Here is a 17234-nt window from a genome sequence, read left to right on the forward strand (position 1 = left end):
AAAATATTTCGTGGCACTTAATCGACAGAAAGACAGAAAAAGTTATCATTAATAACAGCTTAAACAAGATCAAAACATTTTAATCTATCGGAAGTTTTTTTGCATCCCAGAAAGCAATTTAATTGTGAGTAAAACAATATTCTAGCAACAGAAGTAGTTGAAGGTTAGTTGTTGCAGTCGCGCCATCTGTCGAAGAAAAAGAAAAACGAATCTTTTTGCGAAATTTACGAAACTGATAAACACAATTATGCATGCGAATTTGTGCTGCCATCAAAATATTTTCACTTAACAGTTCACTGATCAATATGTGTCCCGTATTTCATTCACAGAGATCTGGCAACCTTGAAGTGACCATACGTCCCGTATTTCCCGGGGCAGTCCCGGTATTTTCTGTATTTTTGGCCGTCCCGACTTTTTGGCAAAAGTGTCCCGGTTTTTCCGTATTTTACACGAAGTATACTTGAATTTTTATTCTTTATTGAAATCAAAGATTGAAATTATTTTTCAACTCATAAATTATATTGTGATAATTGCAACTATAAATGAGAATATTAATCTCCCACATTTGTCTTGAAGAACGTTTTGTTTTTCGTGGAATTCATTTTAATCCACTGCAATTAGCAGTAATGCTTCATTTCCCGCTATTGGGATTTTTCCGTAATTTCAACAATATTTAGAAACTTTGTTCCGATTTGTCGTCATTTTTGGCGATAATTGGCGATGTCCTGTATTTTCCCGTATTTGGAATCCCAATTTCCCGTATTTCTCTCGAGTCGAGGAAATATGGTCACTCTAGGCAACCTCAACCGAAGAGGAAGAAAAACATATTCACATTTCAGTAAAATTGCAGTCGAACTCATTTTTTAAATTATAAGCAAGATAAAGCAATTCTTTTTTAATCGAAATAAATGTCAAAATGGTGAAATCGAGCTCGAATGACGTCACGTGCGGTAGCGTGCGAGTACGATGACGTGACGTAAGACTTCAGAAACCAGGTTGGAAGAAACCAAAACGCAGTCACGGCCGTCGTTATTGATATTTATAGCGAACCGCGTGTTCGCGCGCCACGTACATTTTTTAATTGTGAATATATTGTAGTGACTTTAAAGCTCAAATAACAGATCGCCATGGGCAAATCGAAGTGCAGGAAATCAAAGCACCACCGCCCCCGCCCGACCGGCATCCCCAGCCTCAAAGAAATGGATGAACTCGAGGAGATGAGCGCCAGTGTCGAGAAAGAGGCTGACACCATTGATGAGATTCTCGAGAAAGTAGGTCTAAGGAATTGAAAAAAAAAAAAAAAATTCACACGTGCTCTCGATTTCACGAACAGCTTCGGTATAAGGGGCAGCTTGGCGATTTTCGGCCAATTTTTTTTCGTCGCCAAACATGTCAATCAAAAGTCGCCAAGGCCGTCAGACATATGTGGGAGCAGGGCTGGGATCTTTTGCGGGTCCCCGACCAGACTTTAACGGGGCCCATTTATGATGATATTACCGCGAGAGGAACAGGTGCTGTATAATCCAGAGATTGGCGATTTCTGGCGACTTTTTTTTTCGGCGCCGAACATGTCCGACGGCCGATCAAAAGTCGCCAAGGCCTTAGACACTGCGGACGCCGAAAAAAAACATCGCCAGCATGGAAAACAATAATAAAAACCCATTCAAATATGAAAAATATCATGAAACATAAATATAATAGTATATTTAATAAACATTGGTAATGCATGTTGTAATAAGCATATTCTGGGTATGAAAAAATTAAAACCCGGATTTTTTCCGGGTATCTAGATTCTTTTAAATAAATAACGAAAATCAAATAAAATAACGAATATTACTAAGAAAAATAAATAAAAATGATACAGCCTTACCGGTCGAGGAAAATGTAATCCGGTTCGTGTAATCCTAACGCTCGGAACGAAAAAAACTAAATGGCTGTTCAAACGTTTGAAAAGACACTCTAAAAACAACTAGCGACAGGTAATCGGGAATAATCCAAGACAACAACGCTACTGCACAACGAGAAAAAAAGCTGTTATCCGTTTGAATCACCCGCGCTTTAAGTGTCATCTATAATGGAGGGGTAATGGAAGCTTCTAGAAAGAACAACGACAACCCGGCAAAATAAGTGAGAGCGCCGCCGTTGGCGACTTATAGCGCCCTCGGCGATCTGGATTATATTGGATTTCGCGGTCTGGATTATACAGCACCTGTTCGCCGCAAAGAAAAAGCAAAAAATTGTCCCGGGCCCCAGGGCTGGAGCCTTGTGGGGGCCATGCATTACGGGCACCGAAAAAAAAATGGGCAGCATAAAAAAGCAACGGAAACCCAACAAGCACATAATAATTACTAAATGTAATAACAATAATTAAGACAACATAAGGCATCCAGACACTTTTAAATAAACAGCCGTTCCTGTTGTTTAAAAAATAATACTATGGATAAAAATAAATCAATCTCAGGGTGGCATATCTCCGGGCTCATAAAGCCCGGACCCTTATTTAAATAATAAATCGATTTGAGTATAAATAAAACCCAGGCACTGTTTAAATAAAGGAAAATATTAAAGGTACAACCTGAGAGACGATAGAGAAATCTGATGATGTCGGTTTCTGTTGTTTTTTATGCTGGCAATTTTTTTCTCGGCGCGATATATGCAATAATTAATCTGATCCATGCACTACATTGTAAAAATCAAGCTCTCAATCATGAAACAAAAATCTTGTCTACCAACGGTTTTCAAAATGCTGCTGCTATGGGGTGACGCTATTTGGAAGAAAAAAAGGAGAGAAAATCAGTTACGACAAAATGGTAGTTGTAAGTTTCGAAACATGTGGTAGGAACAATAAAAAACAACAACCAGTGCCACCTAGCGGTTTTTTTTTTATCATGAATAGAATAGAACATTCTGGAACAACGACAACCCAGCCGAACAGCAAGGAACCTGAGCGCGCCATCGCCGGAAAAAGTCGCCAACTTGCCTTGTCCCTTATACCGAAGCTGTTCTGCAGTACTAGCATACTTACTGTATTGGGAAGAATTGATGGTGAATGACGCTGATAGCTTTCAACTGCCTTCCCAATGATTTCACTTCAGCAACTAGGGTGTAATTCAAATGTCCACCATTTCGAAGAAAACAGCCAAACTTGTTCCTCTTTTTCAGTGACCACCCCCCTCAAATTAATATGGTCTACATCCATTCGAGAGAGTCTAATATTTTATTTGCTCAGTTATCAAACCAAGGGCGGGGTTACTTAATCCAATTACAGTGCAGTATGCATGTACTATGTAATATGATTGAGAAAAAATATAAAGAAGTAAGGTTCTCTCTTGGAAGGGGAAAAAAACAGAGGTAGAGGGTCTCAAGAAGGAAATTTGAAATGGTGCTGAAATAGATAAGAGCTTAAAAACATTGTTGTCGGCAATGAAAAATTCTGAAAGAGCCAAAGCTTCAAGGTAATCAGTTAGTGACCAAAAACAATATCAAATTTGGGGCAAACCCGCTTACGGAATCTTTCAGTGTACAGCAGCCAATGCACTGAAAGCTACGTCATAAGGATCGTGATATTTTTTGAAGACAAAGTGTGCAGGGCTAAAACAAATTGCCAAAAAAAGTCTAGGTGCTAGAAAATTTTTTTATCAGAAGAAAAAGGTCCAAGAATTTCTTTTGGCTTTTTCAGAGCATAGTGACCCTCTTTCATGTTGGCAGATATGCTGCTATCATAGACGTACACAGAATTTTCTCAAGGGGTGTTTATGTTTTTCCCTGCAAAATAACATCAAAATCTCTAAATCTCTGCCTTTTGCGTACGCCAATGGCTGCTATAAATTCCAAACTTTTTGTGCTGCTCTGAGCCTGCAATTTAGTAACTACAAAAGCCAATTTTAGGTGCCATCTCTACCTGACGCGTAGGATTTGTCCAACCCTGAAAGTATGCATTACATTTATTCTATGTACGTTGTTTATCTTTTACAACTTGTTTTATCTTTTAAGTATGTTTATTCAGTGTACGGCTTACATGCACACGTGCAAACATAGCTACATGCTAGCAATTAGTGTACCTAGGGCTGCAACTGGAGGTGGGGAATGAGCAGACAGGTCTGGTGCTCCGGGATGATGGACCAGAGGGGGCACAGAATTCCCTCTTAGATCATTCCTTCTAAATTATACAGGAATGACAAAATTTGACCTTGCCTCGGCTGACCAAATATCTAGTTACAGCCTTGAGAGTATGCCACATATATTCCAAACCACACTTCTGCAGGTTTGTGTGCGATGGGTATCAACTCAAAAATGGCAGACAGCGTAATATGTAAAACACAGAAAACCCACTGTGAAAGAAAATGAATCAAATTTCATCAAAAAATGGAGATGAAAGAGAAGAAGGAAAAACCTTAAAGTTTATAAGTTTGACCCACGACCTCACGACCTTTAAAGTGCTGATCCCACATGCTACCACCTGGGATAATTTTTTTTGCCGTTAGTAGTACTAATGAAACATTGCACATCAACTTAGGCAATAGCATGGCACATTGCTTCTACTTATAGTCCTTTACCGTACACCAAATAAATGTACAGTGCCATGTACGTATTCACAGCTAATATAAAAAAATTTTGAAGCATATGTTGTTAGATATAGAAAACTACTAACTTAATGCACAAAATACGAAGTGAAAGTGAAGTGCAAAAAGAAAATTCATGTCTCTGTGGTGAGTTAGACCTTTTACATGCTCTAAGCATCAAGCTACAGAGGATTGACATTTTCTTTCCTTACAGCATATATGTTCCCTGAATGTGATAGCGCATGGGCAGCATCTGAACTCTGCCAAAAGCTCTCAGTAACAATAGCCCTTCCCCCTCTCTTGAGATGGTGACGTATAGAAAGAAACAATGTTGCTCTCTGCTATTTGTACTGGTGTGAAAGGCTGGATCAGGGCCGGATCTTGAACCTTTTATTAATCACATTTTTTTTCCCCAGCGCGACCCAACCCGCAAGGGTAAAAGGTTTATATCCGGGAGGGACAGAGCCTGGGTCGTGACTGGTCTGTCGGATCTTGAACCTTTCAAATTACATGGCCGGAGAAAGCATCAATTTAAAGGGGGCAATTTTTGTAACAGTAGGGGGTGATTGAGGTGGTGTGGGGCACCAAAACATTCACATGTAGCCTACTTGAAAAATGCCCAGAACCTACCCTGGGCTGGATACCAAGTGAAGATGAAGTTCGGAGAGAATTCATATGCTTCTGTGGGAAATCGAATCATGAACCCCTTCTGGACTGGGCAACTGCTCTAACCATTTTCTATCAGCACAAATTATCTTTCGAACTTCATCTTTGCTTGCAATCCAGTCTTTCATATTTTGTATTAACAGCAGAGAATAACATCACAGACACACACTCATTTCTTTCTATATGTTGTCATCTTTGTGCTATTGTTGTTAAGAGCTATTAGCTGAGGCTGTCTATGCACAGTCCCATTCAGAAAACATACAGGCTACACTGTTGGAAAGAAAATGTCAGTTCTCTGTAGCTTAAAGGTAGAGCATTCGCTTTGTCCATGAGGAGCTGATGGTTCAATTCTCAGCAGCGCTGTGTAAATTTTCTTTCTAAACTTCATCTTCTCTCAATATCAATTCTTTTTGTACTTTGTAAGAATAGCGGAGAGTGGCATTGTGCATTTCTCTCTTTAATGTGACATATCAGCCATCTAATACTTGAATAACAATACCAAAACCATGTGTAAACAGCGTTAAACACAATATGATTAAAATACCGAAGGTAAATTTGCCAGTAACATGCCATTCAAGAACATTTAAGCAGTTTATCTCTAAAACTATACACAAATACTGGCCACAATAGGCAAATTGCCCTATATATATCAGCCACCATACTGTATAGATTTGCACTGTATATGTATGTATATTTATACAGTGAAAATCCTGTATAACGTCTACATGACGATATTACTCCCTTTCTTTCTGTCGCTCATCCACCTCTGGTCATGTGGCAATTTACTTCTGATTTATTTTATATCTAAGCACTCTCTCTAGAGAAAGCCTTGCTATACTTCCATTCTCGTCTTAAACAGAGGGGACTATCAGCGAAAGCATATTGGGATGTTATCTATCATTGGTCTTCTCAGGTCCAATAGGAAAAGAACTTTTCATTGTCTTTCCCTGGGTTTTAACCCACAGACCTGATGGTTCCTTTCATACAGCCATCTTAATGCATGGGCCTCACAAAAATGAGATACAATTAAAATTTCCAACAGTAAGTATACTAATATGCAGAAAGAATGTTTAGCCAGCTTGGGCCTCAGAAAACAAAAAAATTCACTTGGCCTGGAGGCTGATAATGCTCTTGTGATGGCCCTGCTTTCACGGTAGTAAACGAGAATCTTACCACTTCATCACTCATGTCCCGAAATGACTCTCGGTTCCCAATGCTTTTTTCATACTGTTTATACAGTAGATTCCACTTATAACAGCTTTTCAAAAAAAAAAAACTACATGAAATAATATCAGTGGGAAAACACTTCAAATGGGAAATTTTCATGAGTAATTGAGACCACAAAAAAAAGTCAATGAACAGGAAGAAGTTCCAAGTGGGATCCACTGTATACGCCATCTATAATGATAACTTCTTGATAACAATGCATTTCTCCAGTGCCTTGGATATCGTTAAATAACTTTGTCACTGCATATGGGTATGAACAATTATGGATGTCAGTAATGCAATAGAAAATGAAATAATAAGAAAAGCACAGCAAAGAAAACATAGGAAACTAAAAATACCAGATGAGATACACTGCCCATAAAAACTATGGTTGCCATCAATTAAGAATGGATAGCTTCTCCATCATTCCCTACATTGATATCATATTTCTTTTTGAACATGTTAATGGTTATAAAATTCCCAACACCTGAAGGTAAGCTATTTTATTTATTGACAACCCTGAATTGCCCCCATTAGTGGATAATGGCCCCCCAAAGCAGAATGTTTTGCATTGTTCTGCAACAAGCCCTCAGCTGACTGGAAATGTCCTGTGGTAAAAATTCCCATGATGTTTTCTATTTTTTTTTTTCTTAAAATTCTTTCAGATTTTTCTCCTGCAGCATTGATTGTTCTGCGATATACGTTGCAGATTTAAACATATTCTGCTTTGGGGATAATGGTGCCCCCCCCCTTTTTGAAGCTTTCTATTGACGGTGTATTGATAACTCATTGCCCTATAAAATACAAATTAGAGTAAACCTCATTGCATATATATAGATTTCTAGACGCCATACCAATTTTCTAGTCAACATGGGCGACTTAGCACCTGTGATTTGTCTAGCCCTGCTGTAGGCTCAGTGGCAGATGAAAGTCAGTCGAGGCCCCAGGCGCAAAAGAAAATATTGGACCCCTTAAATTGAAAAAAAAGTGAGAAGTTTGTGTTTTTCAGGCCCTTTAGAAGTCAGGGACCCGGGCACGTACCCGGTGCACCCGCCGTTAAGTCCGCCTCTGTATAGACTAAGCTTCCAAAAGTTTAGTTTTGTTGCTGACACAGATTTTTTATGTATTTTTAGCTACTCAGTTCATCATCCAGTGACAAAGTATGCAGTGCGGCTTACATCACACAATCTGCAAGTAAAGTTAGTTTTGTGAATCAGCTAATTGAGAGAAATATTGTGAGGATAGCATCGCCTTTCATTGTTGATCCAGACGCATCAGTCAGCAAGGACATAGCTGCCTGCCTTAGGTAAGAATGTTTTGCTGAAGATGTTTCTAATAGCAAAAAATTTCACTATTTTTTTCTCATTTATGAATTCTGTTTCAAGCCAGAGGTTTCCTTGACCTTTTTTTTAAATTTATTTCCATGGCATATCCCTTTTTTTGAATGAATTCCTGTGGCCCCTTTAGGATTGCTCTGTGTCTTAAAAGTTTATTGTGTTTTACCAGTGGCTGTGACGAAATAGCAGGTCATGCTAATTTTTGACATAATTTAAAAAATTAATTATTTATTAATTATTTCAATCATTAAATTTGTTTTTGCTGATGATTTTGAAAAAAAGTAAAGAACATAATATGAACTCAGTTTCAATATATTCATAAAAAATTTTTAATCAAAAAAAAAAAAAATATATATATATTGTTAGCTTCAAACTTCCAAAAAAAGAGGAAAAAAGAGATGTTAATTGGGGCCAGATGACTAGTTAATATAGTGTCATGGAAGGGAACGGGACAAGATGGGGATGGTAGCACAGGTATGTAAAATAGAGACATCTAAACAATGTCTAATTCCCATGCAATGAAATTCAATTAGGTAAATTTTCATTTTTCCATTCAGAATGTAATTTCTAGTTTTCTTATTTTAATTCTATTTTTTATTTCTTATTCAATTCGGTTAAATTTTTATTACTTCTACTTTTCCTGGAGCTATTGCACAAAGCTCTTAGGCTTTGTCGAGCACAAGTTAGGTACCATTGATTTAAACCTTTTTTTTCACCCTACTCTCTGATGTTAAAGGCATTCAGATGAGCAATTAAAGAGCCTTGCAGTACATAAAGGGCTTTCCTGTATTTTATTCTAGTCTTTGATTCATGTTGCTTGCCTTAGAACACTGTATGAAATGATGAAATAAAATTTTTATAGCATGAGCGAAACAAATTGATTTAACTATAAATAGTAAAACCTGCTTTAATTTTTAGAAAATAATTTTGGTGATGAAAATTATAAATATTTTTAGCTTGTTAAATTTGATGGTGCCATGATACAAGTAGAAGGTTATTGATGTTTTAATATCCCATGAGAATGTTCCAAATTGGCCTGATTTCTTTTTTTCCTCATCAGGGTGGGCATTTTGCTGGGACAGTGGCAAAAATTAGTAAAAAGGGCAAAAACAGTTTTATGGGGAAAAAAAATTTGACTTGATGTGTATGATATGTAACTGAGACTTGAAATCATTACAACAATCAACTTTATAATGTTGTATTGTGAAATAATCTGGTGGAAAATACATGCACATTAATAGAGATACAGTTAATGTTCATTATAATGACCCCCCCCCCCCCTGTAGCGATCATTCCTTTACATTGACCTGTAGGGAAAGTCCCTAATGTTTTCTTTTAACATGTTCATAAAATATAATTTATGCTCATTATTTGATTAATAAAATTAGTAAGCATATATATATCTCATGTTAACATGATTCTTAGACCAGAGTTAGTGTATTTCAAACAATTTTTTTTCATTTTTTTTCTTCTGAAATGCTAGGAAAAAAATGTGAGAAGTATCAATTTCTGATACTTGGAAAAAACCTATTGTCAGGACATTTTTTACTGCTGTTTTTTCCAGCAATGGCAAAAAATCAACTCGAAAATTTATTAATTCTTACTGTAAAGTTTTCATTTAAAACTATCTTATTTGCATTTAGAGAAATAATCAAATGTACAATAATGCCTCACATGCATAAATGGGGAGTGGGAGGGGGGGGGGGGTTAAATCAAGTTTTACCACTTGGAAAAAAACTGGCAAAAACATATTTTTGCTAGGACAGTTTTTACCACTAGTGGTAAAACCCGACCCTGTTTGCCTCATATAAAAGACACTCACTAAGAAGAAACAGTGCACAAGAGATAGAACCTCCTGTGTATGAGAAAGAAACAAACTTGCTCTCTCTGTGATTTTGAGAGCATGTAATTGCTATTTTTGAATCATTGTGAATTGTTGTTCTGTAAATAAATATGGGGCATCCTGAGATAAATCGTTTCATGCCTTTACTCATCTCAAGGTATTGTGAGGATATTAATCCGGAACACACATACAGTGCAAAAGAGCAGCATCTGCTAACTTCTTTTCAACTTCTTCTTTCCCGCCAAAAAAATAATGTTTTTACTCAATGGGTTCTGATTGATGGAAATATCCGAAACAAGCATGGTGCATGGTCACAGACAGCAGAAGATGGTGGTTATAAATTATATTTCAGAGCACTTGACTACATTTCTTTTCTCAGGGAAATTGGATATGATTGGCATACCTCAAGAGATCAAAAAAATATTTAGGAGCTATGGTTTTTTTTGCTTGAGGAAGAATGGTCCTAATTAATGTTTTTTTAAACAAGATATCAGAAAATTGAAATTTTGTATTAACCTAAGACTCTAACTTAGCAATCATGTATCAAAAATTTTAGTTGCCAAAACTAATTTTATAGTTGCCATGGCAACCTAGCACTTGGGATTTATCAAACCCTTATTATTGGCATATGCAGGTTGTCCAGAACTTTACCACGAGAATGGGAGGTGAGATATTGCACATCAAGAAAATATTTTTACAATGGAACCCAGGTTTACCCAACCCTCTTATTTGTAGGAGTCATCAGTCTACTTCGAGAAGTTTCTAAAATATGACGTCCCTGCTCACATTATAAGTTGTGACAGGGAAATTTCACTTCCAAAGTGATTGTTGTTACAAGAGGGAAAAAATTTCCTTCCAGTCACTTGTCATTTCAGAAGAATGAGTGTTTGTTTTTCTCTGTGACAGTAGTGTGTGTGAAAATGTGCGGGGAAAATATTTTTCACCCCCATTTAAAACCATTACTTAAATATCTTTGTTTTGATGGCAGTGGCTTAAATTATATGCTCATCTTATGTGCTGACTAAAAAAAAGTGATTTGCAACCCAGAGCCACCCTTACCAGATGCAGGGCTCAGTGCTGAAGTAACCATGGGAGGGGGGTCTTTGTGCATAGGTTCAGGATGATGTGCTTGGGGGGAAGGCTGGAAGGAAAGTTGGTTTCCTGTGGTTCCCAACTTCAAGGTGCGCAAATGCGAGCTGATCTCCCCATTAAAAAGTCTCCCCACAGAGAGCAACAGGCCTACAACGATAAATCATTCAATCATCACACTTCACTTATGGTTAGAAAAACTGGTGGCAGATGGTAGAACTACACATAACAAGCATTACACAAAAACAAACTTCACACCAGGTTTCACTACACGTACACGCACGTTCCAACATGTACCAATTCTTTAGAGGTTCCACAGAGGAATATCGACGAGGTGCATGTCTGGCTTAGTAGTAGTAGTCTAGGGGAACCTGAATGAGTGAACGCCAAAACTTTGCCACTGGACTCATCCCATTCGTCTAGGGTACCTCGAGATAAACATTATTTTTTTTCACAAGAAATCTGCACACCATTGTTTACCGTGCAAAATGTTCGTGACCATACCACTTTTGAAATAGATTTTTGTTTTTTGATCCAAAATTATTTAACTATTCTTAATCATGCCAGATAACTAAATCCCCAAAACAGCACTTATTTTGGTAAGAGATCGTCACTTGTCTAGTAAGAATGATGTATATAACAAGGTTATTTTTATTAAGAAATTTATCTCAAATTGCTTCTGGTACTCCAAGGACTGGAGAAGTGACAAGCCAAATTTTTCCTTTGCTTTCATTTCACCATTCTGGAAAAAATAATAGGTGAGGGAACAGAAATGCACACTTTCCCTTTTTTGAGGAAGCACATGGCAGCTGTCAGGCAATGCAACCCATTGTGGCCATGGGGGGGGGGCAGTGCTATATCAGAGATGAATGGGTGAAAAGGATGTCATTGGCAAAAAAAATCGAAGAAAATTATCTCTGTCCACTGTGGGGAGGGGGGGGGGGTGGCAAATCCGAGATAAAAAACTTTCCCACAAAAAAAATTACAGAAAATTTTTTTTCCGTCCTTTCAAGTTTTTTGTTAGGAATTTGTGAAATAAGTTGTGAGGCAGTAGCATAGTCCTCACAAGGAGAGGGCTGACAAGGCTCAAGCCCGAAAGGTCACAGGGACTCTATCCTCTCTTTCTTTTCATTTTTCTTTTTCCAAACAAAAAACTAACTGAAATTTTTAAAAATTTTGGAGTCTTAATTAAAGTCTATGATACTGCCCGGGTGCACCGCATCCCTTGCACCCTCGCTTAAGCCTCCCCTGATTTTATGGGACAGGCATATTTTCCGTGTGTTATAGATTTCTTGGAGACTAGGAAACTATCTTTCTTCTGGATTAGAACAAATTAACCTCATAATACTACTTACCTTGTCAAAGTTTAATTTTGTGCGATCAAAATTCTTTTGATAGTCTCTTTGTTCATCTAATACAGTATAATCCCCATTCTGAATCTTTTTTACCTTCATTCTCATCTGTAGATATTGGTCAACAGGTGTCTCAGATTTTATCAAGTAATTTTGTCATTTTTGTTGTACAAATTGTTTGTTTCGCAAAGTAGAGATATCTGCTATTTATGATTGCTATAGAAATGGCAAGAAGATGCAGATTCACCGAAGAGGAAATTTTTCAGAAAATGTCAAAGATTTTGTGAGAGAATACCCAAAAGCAGTGGTGCTGATTATGAGAATTTCAGAAGTCAGAGGACAATGAAAACTACCCATGACGAAACATTTGTGAAGCAATCAACAGTATTGATGGTGGATGTGTGAATCAGAATGAAATTATACTATGACTGTGCTTCAGCTGATGCAAAATAAGAAACTGCTGAAAACAATAAACGCAAATCACATTGAAGCCACAAAAACTACCTGGAACTGTACCCAAACGTGTTATCACAGATTATCTTACATATCAGAGATCTCAGTGATATCTCGTCTAGTGGTTTCGAAGGCACATTAAAGTGTCAATAGGCCGTCAAATATTCTAAAATATTTTATAAAAAACTCATTGCTTATCAGAGATGCCACTTTACTTTAATTTACCTGGATCCCAGGACTCAGAGTATGCAAAAAATCTGGGTCCCTTTCAAGTGAAAGTGGGTCCCTCTCGAAAAAAAAATCTTGAAAAAATAAGTATGCCCCCTCCTCCCCATAATTCACTGGTATCTCTATGAATTCTTTTTCCAGCATGCCCCAGGTCTTTCATAACCTGCTTATATTTCTTCGGTAGGAGGAGGCATCTCTGTGAATCAAATAATTCATTTCTAAAAACATGTTCTGTACAAAAAAAGGTTCATTTAGTTTCATTAGGAGGAGGCATCTCTGTGAATCAAATAATTCATTTCTAAAAACATGTTCTGTACAAAAAAAGGTTCATTTAGTTTCATTGTCTACTAGTAGGAAAAGCTTTCAAAGAAGCCCATTAATGAGAATTTAACATATGGAATGTAGCACATGTAACAAATCTAAATTGAATATGCAGTTGATCACACTTATAACATTCCCATTCAGAACATTTTTCTACTTAGTACAACTGATTTTCATGGTCCCAACTCTAAATAATTCTTATTAAGATTTCTCAGTTGTAGTGATTTCCTGCTTACAACTTTTTTTATGTCAGTTTTTTTTAAAAACGTTATAAGCAGGATCCACAGTAATTAAAAATTAAAAGAAACACATTTATATATTTACTAATAGATTGATTTATTAATTCCCTTCCGATTGATTTTTCATTTCTTTAAAAAAAATCTTACCTCTTTCAAGAATATCTTCTGATTTAAATTTAAAAAGAAAATGAGATTTTCTCTGTCTCTCTCTCTTTTAGTACACACTCTCTCAGATAATTATCTTATTATTATTATTCTCTCTATTCATACGAGCAAGGATTTCATACCAATCCTTGCGAAGTGATTTCCTAGTAGAATGATTTTATTTTCCCTCCCTGTTGGTCCATCACTGTGATCTGTTGACATTTAACTGCCACATATTTTCACACCTGAATATGGAAGCTATGTCAGATTTGTGTTGGTTAAACTCAAGTGTGTTTGTGTGTGTGCCCAGCATTCAGCGTGTTTTGTGTTCAGTAGGTGGTGCCATAATTTCTCAAATTATCATTTTGTCTAGTAACATTAGTCTAGTCTTATTTTGCAAGCACACATTTTGGCACCCCATGTAATGTAGAAGAAGCAGTTATAAAGGGTGAATTCGGCGCCCCCTCTATTCCATAGCTCGGGGAGAACTAGACCCGCCTTCTCCCCCCCCCCCTAGTTGCGGCCCTGAATCTATCCTCCAAATTGGTTTTTCATGGATTGGAAATTTAATGTATACATATTTGTGTTGTAGGTCTGTGTGATTTTCGTGGCGACCATAGCTTTTTTCAAAGGAATAGCCTCAAAACTGGAAACTCAAAATTGGAAACCTTAGAAAATCGTATTCGTAGCCGATTACCACTACGCAATCGTGGGTTCAGACCCGGATTTCCACCAAAAGCAAAATTGGGGTGGGGGGGGGGGTTGTTATAGAGCCCCCGCCCCCAGAAAGTGAAAAATTAAAAATATTTTTGTATAAAATTAAAATATTGGAGAAAATAGTATTTTATACTATATTAATTTAAAATTCTTTTTGAGCGTTAATGATCCACAAGTGTTCTGTGGAAGAAATCCTTCTGCCCCTCCTAAAGCCGATTCCGCGTACAAACCAGGGATTTTCGCGATGCGAAACGGCGTCTATCACATAGCAGCTAGGTGACAAAACTGCGAGTATTCAAGGTAGAGTTTTTACAGACTCCTTTTTTTTTCAACGATCTCGGGAAATGTTGCCCACTTTGAACGGGCGTTCCAAATCCTTAACGATTTTTCAAAAATACGCATTCGCAATCTTGTAAGAACAAGGCGAATTTACGCCGTATAGAACGCTGTCTTTGTCGTATAGAATGCCAGCAGATAGCCGCGAAAGTAACGTAATTGCCGATATGTAACCGTAGGGGAGAAAATACGTATGGGAGTAAAAACTCCGAAATTCTCTTTGAAAATTCTGTACACGGCCCCTCACATTAAGGGGAAACTAAATATCTTCAACAACTCGCGTGTATATCAGTACAATACAGTACACAAATGTGTAAAACCACTTTTTCAAGATCGTGTGCGATCGTGATAAGACTGAAAAGAAAAAAAGGGGGAAAAAATGTTGGGGAGGTTTTTCTCTCCACTTTTTTCATCATGGAACTAAAGCTGGTATTACACTATAAAACTTTGATAAAAAATTATTTTATAAAACTTGAAAAATGTAACCAATGAACACATCTGTTACATTCGAACGAACTTAACTGATTGGCCTATTGGTTGCATTTTTCAAGTTTTATAAACGAACTTTTATAAAACTTTTATCGTGTAATCCCGGCCTAGGAAAGAGTTTTCTTCCTAGTTCTATGATGAAATTTTTCTTTCCTTGTTCCACCAAATTTTTATGCGTCCTTTCCCGAAATTTCGGGTATTTCACGTGTTATAGCGCGTCAATGGCATCTCTGGCTTATACTCTAATGGCATACCAGTAGAATTACATGATTTTTTACAGATCGGAATCGACAAGCTTTTTTTGAAACCTAATATTGCCACACTTGTCGGAACAAACCCTGGATTTCATTAAAAAATTTTTTTTTCCTTGACATCGACAGCCCAGTTCAAAGGGGCCGTTCAAGTATTACGTAAGCAAGTTTTTAGCCATTTTTGACCCCCCCCCCCCCTTGTCAGCAAAATTTCGTCATCAGCTCTGCCCCTTTGAATCCTAACGCATATTGGTGGGATTAGAGACGTATACAGGTGGGAGGGCATAGGGGGCTCGTTCCCCTCTCCCCCACGATAAAAAATTAATTTTTTTAATGGAAAAAAATGTTTTTGGAAGAAAATACCTTTATATGTTATTATAATCAATTTCTGTTGATTTCAATGTTATTTGAAGGCTATGAACTCAAAATTTATCTTTAATAAATTCATTGCGACCCAACCTCTAAGCCATACGAGGAATCGCATAAAGGCTCTTGGCCCGCGGATCAAATATGGCCCTGGGGTTATCTGATGCGGCCTGCCGTCCTCAAACTTAATTTTGTAAAAATGAACTAAGCGGCGCATTTACAGATCGCTTAAGTGTCCCGTGGTAGAATTCCAGAACATTTAAGCGGCCCGTGACACATTTTCAAATCACTTAAATGACCCGGTACACAGTTTCAGATCACTTAAATGACCCGGTACACAGTTCCAGAACACTTAATTAAGCGCTCCGTGACACATTTAGAGATCCCTTGAGTGACATGTGACGTAGTTTTAGAGCATTTAAGTGGCCCGCAGTGTGGTTCTACATCACTCAAGTTACCCGTGGCTCATTCTTAGATTATTTAAGTGATCCACGGCATATAATTATGGATCACTTGAGTGATGCGTGACACAGTTCCAGAGCACTTAAGCGGCCCCCGACACATTTCCAGATCACTTGAATCCGCGAAACATTTAGAGATCACTAAAGTGGTTCTGTAGGGCACTTATCAATAGGGGGTGTGTTACTTCAAGTGCCCACAAACTATCGAAAGGTTTTTCTCGTTTTTGGCGCACCGAGTAAGATGCCATTAAAAATATTTCATATTTTCATTAAGGGTGGATTATGACGTAAACATTATCCAAACTCCCCCCCCCCCCGTCACCGAAAGTCAGCAAATCGGGAAACCCCCCCCCCCCCCCATCGATGCTGACGTAATACTTGAATGACCCCAAAAAAGCAAATAAGAAAATTTATTTTTTTTAGTCATGTACGCCATGAGGACAGTCAAAAAAGCTTCTACATATTACAAAACAGCAATAACTTCGAAATCTGCTTATTATATGTTCCCTATTCTAATTAAATCTGAGTTGATTCCATTCCTTTCTGTACAAAGTGAATCTTTAAAATACAGATATAAAGTGAAAAGCCAAAAAAACTGGTACAGGCATGCGTATGCAAATAAAGAGATATGGAACCAATCAGAATACGGCGCTGCGGTCGGCAACGCCTATATAACACAACAAGTGTCTGGCATAGTTGTTAGATCGGTTACTGCTGCTACAATGGCAGGTTATCGAGATTTAAGTGAGTTTGAACGTGGTGTTATAGTCGGCGCCCGAGAGATGGGACATAGCATCTCCGAGGTAGCGATGAAATTTGGATTTTCACGTAGGACCATTTCACGAGTGTACCGTGAATATCGGGAATCCGGTAAAAAATTAAATCTACGACATCACTGCGGCCGAAAAAAGATCATGCAAGAACGGGACCAACGACGACTGACGAGAATCATTAAACGTGACAGACGTGCAACCCTTCCGCAAATTGCTGCAGATTTCAATGCTGGGCCATCAACAAGTGTCAGCGTGTGAACCATTCAACGAAACATCATCGATATGGGCTTTCGGAGCCGAAGGCCCACTCGTGTACCTTTGATGATTGCACGACACGCAAGCTTTATGCCTCGCCTGGGCCCGACAACACCGACATTGGACTGTTGAGGACTGGAAACACG

General features: G+C 37.8%; 1 protein-coding gene across 1 annotated transcript in view; it reads left to right on the forward strand.

Moving 5' to 3' along the window:
• Window positions 1-968: 968 nt before the first annotated feature.
• The window catches only part of LOC149075836 (HEAT repeat-containing protein 3), a 47657-nt gene continuing 31391 nt past the window's right edge, over window positions 969-17234 (forward strand). The window contains exons 1-2 of the mRNA XM_089243351.1: window positions 969-1271; window positions 7568-7740. Coding sequence (XP_089099477.1) covers window positions 1128-1271; window positions 7568-7740 — 317 coding nt within the window. The 5' untranslated portion in view covers window positions 969-1127. The remainder of the gene's footprint in view (window positions 1272-7567; window positions 7741-17234) is intronic.

Source organism: Pholcus phalangioides, unplaced genomic scaffold (genome assembly GCF_987345545.1).
Source record: "Pholcus phalangioides strain wild (caught in Gottingen) unplaced genomic scaffold, Ppha-v1.0 ptg000015l_1, whole genome shotgun sequence".
Classification (NCBI taxonomy): Eukaryota; Metazoa; Arthropoda; class Arachnida; order Araneae; family Pholcidae; genus Pholcus; species Pholcus phalangioides.